The sequence below is a fragment of the Dipteris shenzhenensis genome, chromosome 8, assembly GCF_047967505.1.
Source record: "Dipteris shenzhenensis isolate YYH24624 ecotype China chromosome 8, Dip_SZ_1.0, whole genome shotgun sequence".
Classification (NCBI taxonomy): Eukaryota; Viridiplantae; Streptophyta; class Polypodiopsida; order Gleicheniales; family Dipteridaceae; genus Dipteris; species Dipteris shenzhenensis.
The window spans coordinates 40,478,214-40,494,141 of NC_141603.1; the positions used below are offsets into that span (position 1 = coordinate 40,478,214).

General features: G+C 43.2%; 1 protein-coding gene across 2 annotated transcripts in view; it reads left to right on the top strand.

Moving 5' to 3' along the window:
• The window catches only part of LOC147899499 (Galactose oxidase/kelch repeat superfamily protein), a 121,770-nt gene that overhangs the window by 83,628 nt on the left and 22,214 nt on the right, over nucleotides 1-15,928 (top strand). Inside the window, exons 16-18 of one of the 2 annotated variants that reach the window (XM_087378048.1) lie at nucleotides 12,051-12,185; nucleotides 12,497-12,646; nucleotides 12,856-12,942. In XM_087378048.1, the coding sequence (XP_087234174.1) occupies nucleotides 12,051-12,185; nucleotides 12,497-12,646; nucleotides 12,856-12,942 (372 nt within the window). Of the gene's footprint in view, nucleotides 1-12,050; nucleotides 12,240-12,496; nucleotides 12,647-12,855; nucleotides 12,943-15,928 lie in introns of those variants that run through there. The other variant, XM_087378049.1, reaches the window with a different exon arrangement.

Genomic DNA, 15,928 nt, shown 5'->3' on the forward strand with positions numbered 1-15,928 from the left:
GTCAGAAATCTGTCCAAGCATAAAAAACTCTCTAGAATCTGCCAAAAGTGCTGCAAAACACTTCAAGAAAGGCAGTATGAACTGAAATCTCCAAAATTGCTCTCCCAACACAAAAGCCCCAAAATAGGCCTGAAATTGCAACCAGAAAGGGGCAAATTCATCAAAAGCCCCAAATGTTGCAAGAATTGCGCTCTGTCTGCAAAAGCCCCAAATTTCATTGCGAAATTGCAGTGTAATCACAAAATCCCCAAATTTCTGCAGGAAATTGTACTGCAAAAGTGAAAGCCCCAAATTTCGAGCTTGAAATTGCAACCAGAAAGGGGCAGAAGCACAGAAAGCCCCAAATTTTGCAATTTCAGCAGAAAGCCCCAAATTTTTGGGCTAAACCTCTTAATCTGCCTGCAATGTCTGCTTCACAAGCAACTATGAACCCGAAAATACCCAAATGACTGCAAAAGACTGCAAATGTCTGCACAAATACCACCAGATCTGCTGGTACGATGAGTACGGATGAGCAGGTATGGTTGTACGACAGAGTACGGATGAGCCGGTACAGATCTGCCACACGTGCAGATGAGCTTGTACTGATGTACGTACGAGCAGATCCGGGATGTACGACGAAGTACATGTGTACGGTGAATTGTACGGAAGCAGGTACGGCGACCTGCCATACGACGTGTACGCGAAGGTACGGTAGCAGCAGGTACAACAGGTACGCGTTGGTACGGCGACGAATCGTATGGTCACAGGTACGGACGGCAAATCGTACGGTCGCAGGTACGGACGGCGAGATTGCAGGTGTGTTGGTACGGGCGTCAGCGCAGGTACGTACGTGTTGGAGTAGCAGGTCCGTGTACGGAATGTACGGCACTGTATGGGATGACGAGCTGCAGCAGATAGAAGGTACGGCCAGCAAAGGGAGCTCGCGGGAGCTAGAGTCCGGGAGCGGGGAGCAGGTCCAAGAGCACGATCTGCTCTGATACCAAATGTAAGATTTGGAGAGAGAGAGAGCAAGAGAGTGAGCTGAGAGCTGAAAGCTTGAGAGCTTAGTTGCAATAGAAGAGTGTAAGAGTACAACTGAAAGAGTGAGAGATAAGGTTTTATCCTAGTGACAAAACCTTAGTAGTCACTAATCATAGTTAGTGGACTAACTGTAGTTAGGGGGAAAAACCTCTTAGAGAGGGAAAAGTGCCCCTAACTAGCTTATTAAATTACATTGGTTACTGCTGAATTATATCTATAATTCTAACATATTTCATGGTCGTTTGGTTGCTGATTTCTGGACGACTTTCCTTGTGACTCTCTCTGGTGCTGGAAGGTAGTCAGGGACAGCCCCCTCCTGCCAGAGTCTGCTAGCTGCTGGTCTATCATCTTTTGGGGCTGTTTCGAGCTGAAACAGGCTCCATCTGTTGGCCGAACTCTTATCTTCTTCTTCTGCTGTGTGCATCTGCTACTCTTGTTGAGTTTTGGAAGGTTGGATGCCCTGCCATTGGCCCGGAAGAGGATTGGGGCACTGGTTGTGATACCCTCTTCTTGGGCAAGCCTTGGACTCAGTGATGGCCTTGATTTGTGTGGATGCATTGCTATGATGTTGGGTTATTATGCTTGTGATATGCTTGGCTATTGAAGGGAACCAAGAGGATAGCACTGGGAGTTGGTCGCTTGCACAACCATTGGTTGGCATTGTATTGGGTTGCACTTGCGGGTGAGTTTAGGAAGGGAGTCCGTTGTAATTGAACTAACTAGTGAATAAATAAATACCGCAAGGGGCGCCAAGTGTTGGGGCCAACAGGTGTCACTGTGTATGCTTATTGAGTAGGGGCATTCTAGCTTCCCTTGTTTTTGTGATTCAGTGATGCTATGCTGTGGAATTGTATGCTCTAAGTATTGTGTTTGGGCAATGGCAATGGAACATGGTGGTTGTATTTTAGTGTTGTGAGAAAGTAGAGTAAGATATACTGCCCTTTGTCAGTCAAAGGCCGGTTACACTTCCTCTTCCATTTCAAAATAGCTAAGGCAACTGTCTTGCAATCCCCCAATATGTAAAATCTTCTTGTTACCTGTTATGGCTTGCTGCTCTCTTACCTCCATATAAACATTACATTTGTCGATCTTGTTATGTATTGTTGTTGTAATTCCTGTCCCATGGATTTGAGCTGAGTGGTGACCATTTCTTGGATGACCTTGGCTACAAGCTGTGGTGTAGGAGTTGCCATATTGTATTGCTGTAGAGAAAGAAAGAAGGAAAGAAATATTATTGTCCACGGGAGGCCTCGTGGGCCTATGGGACAAAGTACGGAATCAAGTAACTCAGACAGACCACTGTGGGCCGGGGCAAAGGGCTCACTAAGGCCCTTGCTGATTACTAAAATGCTATACTAGTACAAAATAGCAAAAAAAGTAGCAAAATAGCATGAGAGTGGCATGAAGATATCAAGTGCTCAGAGCTAGAGTCCCAAGTGCATGAACCGGCTCCACGTATCCAGGCTCCATGATGGCTCTTTGATGAGATGCAAAGATCTCACGTATCTGCATGTGTGGGGATGTCTCCCATGGTGGTGGAGGACGTGGTCTCCTCGATCTCTGGATCCGATGGACTATGTCAAGGGTGATGCCTCGTCTCGGTCGATCTCCCCTAAGGAGGGCTGAAATAGGTCGAACCTTGATCATGTGCTTTGGTTGCCTATCGCGCCGTGTACGGTCTCTATGCCCCTCAACTGGTAGTGCTATGTCGGCTCCCTCCATTGATCCATATATCTCTCATGTCGGCTAGCTCCTCCTCCTCTATCCCAGAGTGCACTGGGGCCGAGTCAAATGCATAGAAATCCGTGACCTGTATCTGCGCTTTGTCTACCTCGGTACCCTGTGGTGCGGTGGTCCCATCCTCCTACTCTTTGATATGTCGTAGTAGTATCTCCTTGTGTCGTCGCATCTCCATCAGGTAGAGCCCAATACAGACCTGGTTGTGGAAGTGGATCAGTCGTGAGAGTGGGCCAAAGCCGTACCCCTCTTGAAAAAGGTAGTGGTTGCGCCCTCGGATCTCATAGTAGGCTAGGCAAACACATAGAAAGTGCTCCTCTGTCTCGACCGCCCTCATCGTGCACAACCTGCAAGTCCGTTGCTTTTTGGGTATGCGTGCCGCTCTCCCTGTCTCAATCATCAGCTGATGGGATGAGACCCGCATCTGTCCGATGGCAATCCTCAGTGCGTGTGAGACTCCTCTGTCCTCGAGACACTGAGGTCTGATGATGAGCCCATCTTCCGATCCTCTCAGAAAGTGGCCTGACACCGTCATAATTCACCCTCTTCTTTCTCTTCCTTTTCTTCCTTCTCCCCCCGGTCCTGAACTCCTCTCTCTCGGGTGATCACCCTACCATCTCTGTATGCAGCCCATTTCCCTGCTTCTCTTGCTGCCACATGACGTGTACCATACCTTCCCTCCGGTGTTCCTACTGTAGGAGGGTGAGGTCACCATCTAGGTAGATCCGGGTTGAGGGTCTTCCTATCTGTGGCTGTTCGGAGCTTCATCACAAGTGGCTTTGTGGGTGCATCGGGCTTACCAACTCTCCAAGCTGTCTCACATGCCAGGTTCACACCCATTTTGGTGAACAAAGCATTTGCATCTACCATAGGAGTATCTCCTACTGTGAGGCCTCGGACTAAGACATTTGGGGCTTTACTGTTTCTCCTTTTATCCTCCTCTAGAGAATCTGAAATGAACTCTTTCTTGGGGACAGCAGTACCTTTCTTGACCACATCGCTCCATTCCAAGATTGCAGCCTCTCCTTTCTTTATTTTCTGGGTGAATTCAGCATGTTTACCCTTCATAGTGTCTTGCAAGAATGCCAAGTCTTTTGAGAGAGAGAGAGAGAGAGAGAGAGAGAGATGATTGTATTAAAGTCCTTTTGAGACCCTCAGGATCAATGGGACTGGTGACCACTATTAAATTAAATAATGGTCCATTACAACCATTGAAATAAAAGTCTCCCAAATCTTTCTACATTGTGAGTATTTGCTGGACTATTTTATGTGCTAGTCCGAGAATTTTTCTGCGATGTTCCAAGATTTCTTTTAAGTAGCTTCCAAACTTTTGGGCTGGCTGTTCCAATAGTTTCTTCAGATTACAACTATTGTTGCCATGGTTCTCCCTTACGTGTGGGCGTATGCTTGACATTTTAGGAGTATGTGCTGCTCGTCTTCTACCTCCCCTGTAGGGAAGATTTGCATATCCTCTCCTCCCTTGGGATATTGGGTGGTATCCATCTACCCTTCTCCACTTCTAGATCATGGGAGCTGGTCCTTATTTTGCATATTAAATTCCTTTTGAATATTGAGATGTCCTCCCCAAGATATTTCTGCATTGCATAGCTGTCCATCAGGTTGGTTTCCTGTTTGTAGAAGTGCAATTTTGTACCTGGATCGTGCCATATTTTCTGTATCATTTTCACCATCGCTAAGTTCCTGATTTCACACGATTCTTCAGGTATATCAGCTGCCTTTATCCCCCTTAGTTCCATCCACTCCTCCCCATCTTTGTACCAGCCCGTGGTCTTAGTGGCTTCCATTGCTTTATGTGGTATCCGGTGTGCATCCATCTTCTTAACCTGGTTGAGGTGGCATAGTGCTTCACCTTCCAGTGGTATTATACCTGTTTCAACTAATAGGATGGGATACGGTGTCTGCGTTTTAACTCCCAACGTGCCTACAATAAAGCGTTTATGAACTGTCTCTATCCTTTTCCAATAAGCGCTTCCACAAATTTACCTTTCTGCATTTATTGGAAGCTGTACAATGCTTTTAAACCTCCCAAAATCCTACGTTCCACACAACTTATAATTATCTGTAAAATCTATCCCTAGATATTTGTATGAAGCAACTACTTCCAAAGTCTCCAAATGGCTGTTTTTTGTCATCCAATCTTCCAACTCGTCCATGAAGAGACCAAAGAGAGTTGGTGACAAGGGGCATCCCTGCTCGACCCCTATATTGCTAGCTTATGATGACCTTTTATTTGGAATTGAATCCATCTACGAGTGGTTGTGCTAGCTTAGCTAGTACCTTCTTGTAGAGTCTGTACGTGGCTTGAGAGAGAGAGAGAGAGAGAGAGAGAGAGAGAGAGAGAGAGAGATCTATTAATGTCCGTGGGAGACCTCATAGGTCTATGGGACAAGGTACACACCAAAAAAGTTGCAAATACATCTGGGTATCCAGAGAGTTGAGGGAGTGCTCAAGGCAACTCAACCCGAATTATTTAGATGCATAACTAGCTACTAATTCTATCTTAGAAAAACGGCTTGAATAACATCAGTTTAAGACTGAGAGTCTTTGGGTTTAGATTTGGAATCACGAATCAAAGCTTGTCCATCATGATAGATTGCCCATTTTCCAACTTTGCGTGCATCCTTCACTTTAGCAAGTTCAACATTCCTTTGTTTGAGCTGAGTTGGAGTGAGCTCCTCAGATATCCATATCCGTGTACCTTTCAGCTTGTTTGTCTGTCAGAGAATCTTGGTTCTTCCTGCCCTCTCTGTGAAATAAACTTGTTCTTGTGTTCACTTCTGAGAGATACAACTGATGTCAGTTTCATCCCATTCTATCTGTGGTATCTCCTTCTTGAGACACGTGAGTTTTTCTTCTTCTGTGTATCCCTCAGTGGAAACATCAACCGGACAGCCAAGGCAATCCTCTGGCAGCCCCTCAATATTTTTTGCTATGTTTTCCTGCTCTTTTAGCTCTGTATAAAGATCTGCTTTGTTGATTTTTTTGTTGGCTATAATAGCCATCTCTTTCTTGGCTGAGAGAGAGAGAGAGAGAGAGAGAGAGAGAGAGAGAGAGAGAGAGTTCATTAAATTCTGCTAAAGATCGTTGGGTCTATGAGATTGAAAGAAAATCTGATACAATGAGCAAAAGGGTGGAGCTACTAAGCGAGCATCGTAACCGATGCTAGAGACAAAAATGTGTTGACATAGTCAATGGTATCATCCTACATGTCATGTCACCATACTCCTATACATCCATCATTGGCAACATCATCCCCATGGGGAGTGCCGTCTGATCCAATACAATGCAATGCGAGATAGTGCATATGGGAACGTCAGGATACATCCGATGATGTACTAGGTAGCGTAGGCAAGAAACCCGTGATAGATCGTTGTGTGCTATCTGTATGAGTAGTCCGTAGTGTCCTCCTTGTAGCTACCCGACTCATGATGAGCGCCACAGTAACCCCGGTTGGCCGTACTCCAGGTCTGAAACTAGAGGAAATGTTGGTGAGTGTGATTTGTGCGTCTCTCCTCTGTCAAGTGTGTTGCATCTCGATCTTGGGGTCTCTGTCCCTTTTGTTGACTGTGGCCGAGGGAACAACGTGCTCTGACGGGAAGAACTCAGTGATCCTACTCTGGGATGGGGCAGGCAAGACCCCTTGCTCCTGTCTCGGTGATTTGATGAGATGCTCTCTATGTCGGACCGCCTCGTGGATGAAAGCCGCCAGACATCTTTGATTTGGGTCTGAGAAGAATCTAGATAGGCCCTCGAACGTGTCCCTTATAGTAGACTGGGCAACGGAAGATAAAGTGGTCCTTTGATTCCACCTCATGCCGCTCTCATAATGTGCGGATACGACTCTCTCCGGTGATCCCATCTACCCACCCACTCTCGATACATAGTCGGTGCGATGACACACGGAGCTGTCCAATGACAATCTTGAGTGAGCGCGGGAGGTGGATTTGGGTGTACCTAGGTGGGATAATGAAACCCTCCTTTGAGATGTGAAGGTAGTGGTCCCGATGGAAGCTGAGCTTCACAGGAAGCTCTGTCTGTGACAACCAGGTCCTGAATGCTCGGGTTGAACTCGTTGCCCCAAAACAAGACAAACGGAGCATCAATGCTGTATTGGAAGGGTGGCAACTTGTCTATATGGAAACCCAGTCCCTCAAACCATCTGCATGTGCGTGCATACCAACGTCTCAGATCACCCTGAGCAACTAATGCCATAGAAATGCTAATGCATACCAAGGCAACCTACGTTGCCCTGTAGTGCAGGAACCATAAGCTCGCACGCGGTATAGATAAGTGATAGTCTGGAATGCCGTGTCTAGCTGCAATGGAGATGCCCCGAACTCAGCCTGAATGACTTGATGAGGAACCGATGGCTTGCTGCGGATCATCCGTTATAGCTAGAGAACTTGTAATCTCTCCACTTGAGTCCACTCCGTGTCGGATAAGTTTGGTCCCTAGCAAGTGCTGCCGTACATACCCACATGATACCAAGGAGTCGAAAAGGGGAACCTTGGTCCATGGTCTTGAAAATGTGAATGGAAGCACTGTCTCTCCAATCGGGCAAGTGAGACGTATCCTCTACTCAGTTGGGCCTGCATGTCGGTCTCATCGTGAAGATAGGTCCAAAGAACAGAACCCCCAAGTAAGTGTACGACAACGAGACAATCTCCACCAGCGCCTCGTCAAAATTGTGTTAAGGCCATGATGATATATACTGTCTTTGTTCTTCGGGGTCATGCAAGGAGTCTTGTTTAATGTTATATCTTGTTTTCTTACTTATTTAATAATTTGTGTTAATTTAATTTGAGAGTTAAGACATTACAATTAGATCACAGGCTCTTCCTTCTAGAAAGGCAAGAATCTTATGTACCACCGAGGTAGCCTCGTAGTAGTTACTTGGCTCAAGAACCAGATTTTTCGACAGGCTTCAGCTTTTCTTTCCTTGATAGTTCAGATTTAGCTCTTTAGACATGCACTAAAACTTTTCCTTCAAGCGTGTCCCTGATTGCGAGGATGGACTATGTAATGACATGAGTACCTAGTAGTACCCAAATTAGTATGCTAATTAATGGGATTAGTCAAGAGAAGGATGTTCGTTCAGATGGCTCTGAAATGAGAGACATATTGAGTGAGATAGGAAGGAAAAAGGGTTATGTTAAGTTATAGGTCAATGCATAGGGGCAAAAGGGGATTAGAATAATTAAAGTGTAGGAAGAGGGGTCAAGGAACCTTAGAAACCCTAGTACCTAAGGTCTAAAGGTTAACCTAGGTCTTAGGGAGAATCGAAGAGGCACATTTAATGAGATGTGACCACTCGTATGGTCACATCCAATCTTCCACCCCTTCTATTGGAAGGAGGCTCCTATCTCATAGGAAGAATAGTACCGGCACATAGGGTAGGTCCTACGCACGTAGGTAGGTCAGCCTAGAGTAGGAAATGAATAGGATAGGGAAAGAAATACCCACCATAGAGGTCACGGGGGCGCTTACTACAGCTTCAAAGCTGTAGGAGGGCCTGTAAATCTGCCATAGTCGTAGGATGGAGGGAAATTAGAGATTTAGAGATGAACCCGGAAAATTGGTTCATTACATTTGGTATCAGAGCCACTTTCTAGGCAAAACAAAGAGGAGATCACATGTGGATCACCCAAGGATTTATCTGCAAAAGGGAAAGACATAGCAAGGCCTTCACTGATTAATGCGATGAGGGAGTGGGCATTGAGTTTCAAAGGCTAGGAGAGTTGGACGTTGGACGGTGTTCAAGCACAAAGGTTCGAACATGAAGAAGTCGTGCCCCCTCAAGCTTGTCTAAAGTGGGTCGATACAACAGATTTTTCGACTATTGCAGCGGCAAGAATTAGATCGAGACCATGACCGAGATCATCACAAATGGAACTAAGAAGCATGAAGCCAGCGACACTGAGATACGCAGCCAGATGAGGTCCAAATCGAGGTGGATGCTACACGTAACGGCATACCAGGCCTTTGAGAGGGCTAATGCAGCCCGAGTGCCTTCCCTTGAATATAACAAAGAAATCAAGTGTTGGAGATCGAGACAGTCTAGAATCGGCTGATTTTGATGAGAAGAGGCGGAGCCAAGCAAGAAATCAAAGGATTGTGGAAGGACTTTCAAGGGCATCTCAAACGACTAAAGGAGCTTAAGGTACACAATGCATAGTTGCAAACAAAGCCCTGTGTTGGAAGCCCCACGATGTCCCACATCCACGATCAACCTAGAGGCTCGAAAAGATTGCGCAAAGGCAAATCTACAAGGATCAAATACACAGGGTCGAGAGAAAAGGAACAAATGCGTTCAAGCAAAGCTGAGGTCCAATGCTAAATGTTCAATCCAATCAATGGAGGTTGGGTCAACTAAGATTGAAGTGCAGGGTTGAAGGTACACTTAACGAAGTGTAATGACAGAAGCAGCCAAATTGACGGATGGCAATCGCTGGTCCAAGACCAAAGTCACATTTGACGTTGTTCAGCGAATCAAGTGCAAATTGAATCGGCTGCTGCAAATCAAATCTGTCACCATTGAAGTGAATCTAGAACTGGGCACCTCTAAACTGAAAATCATGTTGTGCCTTAAGTGAAGGAACTCTCTCATTTGAATTTCTGCAATTCATTTATTTGTAACAGCATAAAGGGAAGGTAAGATAGGATTGATAATGAAGGCCATTTGAATACTCTTCTTGAACAATCTGTGGGGGGAAATTTCTCTATGAAAGGGATCATGGAGGATTCCAAGAAGACAAAAATAGTCAAAGAGTGACTTACTCCCAATAACATTCATGAGATGAGATTTTTCGTAGGGGGTGTGTAGCTACTACAGGCCTACTATAACCTTTGAGAGCTGAAAGCTTCGAAGTCTTGAATTAAAGTATAGCACTCATAATATGCCAATCTTTGGACAACCTACATTGGAGTATTAATCTAGGAAAGAGAATGTAGTTGCAATAGTTATCACAAGCACGTATAGTAAAATGTTCCTAGAAAATTGATACCTAGGATGTGCTTAAATGTTATCTTGGAGAGGTAAAACTTTATAGAGTAAGAGATGGAAAAGAAAAGAAAAGCGAGAAAGAGGAAAATATTGCACATAGTGGCGCCATTAAGCAAGAGGGTACTTGAAAAGTACCAAGAGTTAAGCAAGAGGGTACTTTGAAAAGTACCAAGAGTTAATTAAGAGGATACTTTGAAAGTATCAAGAGTAACTAAGAGATTGAGGGTACCCAAGAGTAAGTGAGGGTTTTCCACATTTGGAGGCCACTTTACTGGATCCTTGAAGGAGGTTACAAGTTGTCTCTTTGAGAGTATGATGGGAAAATACATTGTAATGGATTGAGAATTGGACTTACCACCCAATTGTTAATCTGTTTCAGCCTGGTAAACTGAAACTGAAGGCAATGTAGTACTCAACGTTTTACTCGAAGATATCAAGAGGAATGCTACCAATACAAGAGTAGTTCCAAGCTGGTCACTTGGGACTAGACCATTTGTTTATTTTGCAGGAGAAGATATATGAGGTGCACCAAAGGAAGGACAACAGGAAAAACCATAGGGCACTAGCAAATATAAATATTCTTATCTTTTCTTTGATTATTATGAACACATAAGATAAAATGAACCTAAGGGATTAGGGTTGCATCAGAAGCATTAGGGTGAGTGGTAAGATAACAAACAAAAGAGATAAGGGTTATCTTGGAACCCTAGAAAATTTCTAGTGATTAGCTCTGCATGTAGTTCACAAACACTATTCATGATAGGAACTAAACCTTGTTTAGTTATTAGCTGAGGACAACTAAAAATTAAGCAAGAGGGAATGTAATGACATGAGTACCTAGTAGTACCCAAATTAGTATGCTAATCAATGGGATTAGCCAAGAGAAGGACGTTCGTTCAGATGGCTTTGAAATCAAAGACATATTGAGTGAGATAGGAAGGAAAAAGGGTTAGGGGATTAGAATAATTAAAGTGTAGGAAGAGTGGCAAGGAACCTTAGAAACCCTAGTACCTAAGGTCTAAAGGTTAACCTAGGTCTTAGGGAGAATCGAAGGGGAACATTTAATGAGATGTGACCACTCGTATGGTCACATCCCATCTTCCACCCCTTCTATTGGAAGGAGGCTCCTGTCTCATAGGAAGAATAGTACCGGCACATAGGATAGGTCCTACGCACGTAGGTAGGTCAGCCTAGAGTAGGAGATGAATAGGATAGGGAAAGAAATACCCACCATAGAGGTCACGGGGGCGCTTACTACAGCTTCAAAGCTGTAGGAGGGCCTGTATATCAGCCATAGAGTTGTAGGATGGAGGGAAATTAGAGATTTAGAGATGAACTTAGAAAATCGGTTCATTACAGACTACACCAAGCTAGGTTTACCAAGGGGATCCAGTGCCACTCATCCTCCCCTTTGCTGGAACTTTGTGAACAAATATGTCCCTCAACATCTTCGAAAATATGGTTATTTTGAGGTTCTCTCACGTCCTCCTGTTCGACCAGCCAGAACACAATTTGCATGGTTAGTATATATATATTTGAGAGCATTTCTTAAAAACTAAATGTCATAAGGGCTTACATTGAGGAATGGTACAAATTCTCCTCTCCCCTTTAGTAGGTTCATTAGAGCTTCACAGTTGTTGTTGTATGCATACTTGTACTTCTCTTTTATACATTCCCGGCCAATTTTTATAAACTAACATCATAAGAATACACGTTAGTTTTTGTGATTGACATGCTACCCAAAATTATACTCTAAAAGAGTGAAAGAAGAGTTACTTACAATTATTTTTTCGAAGGTGGCCATGCTGCCAGGCTTAAAACATTAGTGGATGCAATTAACATAGGTTAGCAGAAGTGAGATTAAAAATAAGAGATGTACCATCATCCATGCCTTGGAACTTGGCAATTGGCCATTTTTTTAATGCAGAGAAGAAAGTTAGCCTGTTCTTTCTATTCATATCCAAGGACGCTTCGGAGAGTATAGCATCGACAATGGCCTTAAAATGTGAGATTTGGCACTTTAGTATCAGTGAAGAAGCAACAGTCTTTTAAGTGAAAATTAGGAAATAATGTTTAGTTTCCTTTACTCTTTTAAATGTCTATAACAATTTCGTGGGCCCACACTATCTATTGTAAATCGTATCACTCTTTCTGACATACATTTATGCTTATCATCACATTCTGTGTCAAAATCTCCAGTTTATAATTTCTGCTAAGAGAGATTTTTTTTCATTTCAAGCCAATGGTGTCACATGTACGGTTGCAGGCCTCGAAGAGTGAGTGGGTTGAGCCCAACGAGGAAGATGATGATGAAAATGAGGAGACAGACAGTGAGAGTGGAATGGACACTGACCTTGACAATAGCGAGAATGAGATTGATGATGAAGGCCCTGAGATAAATGTCTGTGGATAGTTCTTCCAATGCTTTTCACCGGAATTGATTTCAAGCTATCTGGTTGCAAGGACTTTTCTTCATTTACTTGGACCTATTGTGTTTGATGCAACTTGTTTTTTTCAATTTAGTGCTGAGAAAGACTTGGCTTTACAGAATTCGCATAGCAGTATATTCATATGCATAACTGATGGATTTGCAGACCTTTCCTTGTGGCAAATCCTTCAATGATGTGGGATTGTGTGGAATCCTATGAATAGCCTGTTGCATTCTTGGTCATTTGCATTGGATGAAATCTCAGTCTTGTTAGGTGTGTACAGGAGGGGAAAAAGAAACTTCAATCAGCAGCAGAAGAAACAGCAGCCCTTCTTAGAGGAGAAGGAAAGAAATTGTTGCGTAAAGAAAGGAAGATCAAGATTGAAAAGTTGCGTTCTGAGTTGGGCCTTGCAGACCTGCAGCGTACCCCAAAGGTCAACACTACTCATAGAGATTAAGATTTATGATCGGTTAGCTTCTTGTGTGAGGTTTCTCTTTCATTTATAGTAGGCAAGCTCCAAGGGTAAGCTTAAAAAGTGTTGGAATCTGTAACAGTCGTGGGTGATTGCAGAAATCACTTTAGCTTACAGAAGGAAAAATTTGGCAGTAATAATATCTAACATTCCACCGATCTGTGCTCCAGCCAGGAGAATCTTTGAAGGACTTTTTTGCACGTACAAATCTGTATTGGCAAATGGCTGCCTATGAACATACACAGCATACGGGCAAGGTAAGTCTGAAAACATTGGTATGTTTAAGGGAGGAAATATGTCTCAATCATGCCTTGTTCTTCTGTTGATCTTTTTGGTTCCACACCAAAAGCGGCATGCACATATGAATCCACATGTTTTCAGATCTAGAGGTATTGGCTTTGAAATAACACTCCCCTATTTGCACTTGTCTCCTTGGCTTGTGTGTGTCCTTGCTGAACGACTGGGTCCAATTACGTGTTTTTGGCTTTACTCAATGTTGCTCCCTGATCCATGGTCATCTCTTCCTCTTTGCCATGTTTCTTTTTCTAATGTAGGTTAGACAGGTATTGAGTTGGCCGCAGTGGTTTGTGCCTGTTCTAATGTTGTGTAGGTATCCTGCAGCAGAAAACCAATCTCTAATGAGGCCTCCCCTCCAACTGGGCCTCGTTTTATATTTTTCTTGCTTTCACTGCTTTCTGCAAGAATAGTGGAACTGATACTGCAGTTGAACATGGTTCCTCCAGTGAGCATAGTCTTTACTTGTTGTTAGTCATATCCTTAGCGTTAGCATAGTCTGGTGGATAAAATTCTGGCTAGAAGCAATGGCGTGCCTTCATTGTGTTTTCGGCCGAGTTACAGGTATGGCTAACTTAAGTTACTGGTAGCTAACCCCAGGTTAGGAGAGACTTTAAAAGGTGAGGCTATTAGCCTTGGGTAGCACATCTTGGGTGAGGTTAAAGAATATCATTTGGAATAGAAGTCTAAGATGTAAAAATCACTCACATTATATTTGGCTGTGGCCTAAGGCTATTAGCATGAGGGCTTTGGCCCATGGGCATTCACTGATCGGTATGTAGATTGTGGATTTTGGCTGTAGCATGGCAAGTTCGCAGGCGAGTCTAATGTCTCTCTTGTAGAGGGGACATCCATGGTATGAATAGGGAAATTGTTTGAACAGGTTGGGCCATGCACCTTAACCTTGACCTCTACATGCTTGAGGTTGAGATTGGGTGGTGAGTTTTAGATGGTGTATCCTTGTATCCATGATCTCAGTGTGTGTTTCATGAAGAAGATGGTTTAGACATAAAAGAAATAGGTCATAGACCCATACCTTTTGTAGGTACATGCTCAGTTGGTGTTGAATTCACCCCCTCCTACACCTCATATGAAGTGTAACATTGAGGATTGATTTGGGTCAGACCAGAGTTCAAATTGAGGATCGAGACAAGGTGGGGGATTATCCCTCTCGATTGGAGGAAATTCCTGATATATGACTCTCAGGAGGTGGAGACTGAGGATCATAGGTGCAGCTCCTAATGTGAGATTAGATGTCAAGCCCATGATGGAGGAAGGAGTATTCTATACACGACCACCTAATCAAGGTGAAGATTCCGAGGGCTTACTACGTTATTTTAATTTAAAATTTTTTCATTTACTTATAGTTTTGTGTAAAGTCGCTTACAAACTCCCTTCTTTTGTTTGTTCTTTCGCTTGTTTTATACAAAGTTTAATTTGTAAGATTGGATATATTCTAGTCTTATGAAGGTATATATCTATTAGTTAGCTTTTAAGGAGATTTTAGGGCTTAGTCACAACCTTTAGAGATGGAATACCCTTGAAGCTAGTCACTTTTGAGAAGATGGGTCCTTTGTTGCTTTAGAAAGAGACTAGAAAGAATCAATATGATGGAGTTGAAGCCTTTGTTGCCTTGGCGGAAGGCAAATCCAATGGTCAGGTAAATCAGTAGGGGTTAAGCCTAAGAAAAATGATAATAACAAGGATTTTTCAAAAGAGGCAAGGGACTCTTTAGAAATGGAGACTAGAAAAAGAAGAGTTTCTACTACGACAAACCTATATATTTTGCATGAGACTATAAGAAGAAGAAGGCAAATCAAAAGGAGAAAGACCAGTATGATAAAGAGTAGTAGTAAGGCTAGAAGAAGCTCCTTTAGTAAGAGAAGCTGATTTCCTTTAGTTACACCTTGCTCCTTGCACCGCGCGCCAAGTCACTGAACTCGAGATCTCACATAGAAATTCAAGAGGAAAGAGTTATTCAAAGGAATTCCTTTACAAAGGAAATATTTCCCGTAGGAAGAAAGTTCCGCCCAACCACCGCCAAGCCCTACCTCCAATATCTCAATCTCAGTCGTCTCGATCTCAATCTCAATTTCAGTCTGAGGTAGGTATCAGAATCTCAATCTCAATCTCTTTGTGGATCTTCAGTTCAGAAGTAGAAATCTGGATCTCTAAGAAATCTGCTTTGAAATCCGCACGCAAGGAACTATGGCAAAATCTCTGCATTTCTAGAATCCCTTTCATCTTTAGAAAACTATATTTTTTACGTGCGAATTTGCTTTTTTCCCAAAACAGGCCCTTGCTCCCAAAATAGAGCACAGTTGCAAATTTGCATGCTCTTTTTTTAAATAAACACACTGGGAAATCAACCCTGTTCGGACGTTGGCATCTCTTAAACGGTGCATAATCTGAAAACGATCGATAGGACAACTTTGAACCGTCTCTCGATTCCCAATAACTTTGTTCTTCATCAATCTTTGTCAAAATCCACCATCTTGGGCCTCAAATTTGCACTTGAAAATCCTGCGTGTAAATCCACGCAGCAAAATCAGCCTTGTTTGGAGGCCAGTATCTCCCAAACGGTGCGAAATTTGGAAACGATCGATAGGACAACTTGGAACCGTCTCTCGATTCCTATTCTTCATCTATCTTTGTCAAAATCCACCATCTTGGGCCTCAAATGTGCACTTGAAAATCGTGCACGTAAATTTAGAAAAAGAAGTCCGAATTGATTTTTCGTGATTGTCTGGCTGTTATTTCTTGAACTAGATAGCTGAATCACAAAATCTGCAAAGTATTAAACCTGTAGCCGGTTGAGAGCTCTACAACTCTCTCATACAAACTTTACTCAAAATACATCATCTTCCCATACATATTGCTCTTTCAAAAATTGCCACTATTAGTGTTTGATGACAAATTTGCTCACACATTTTATGTTTACAGTTTTTG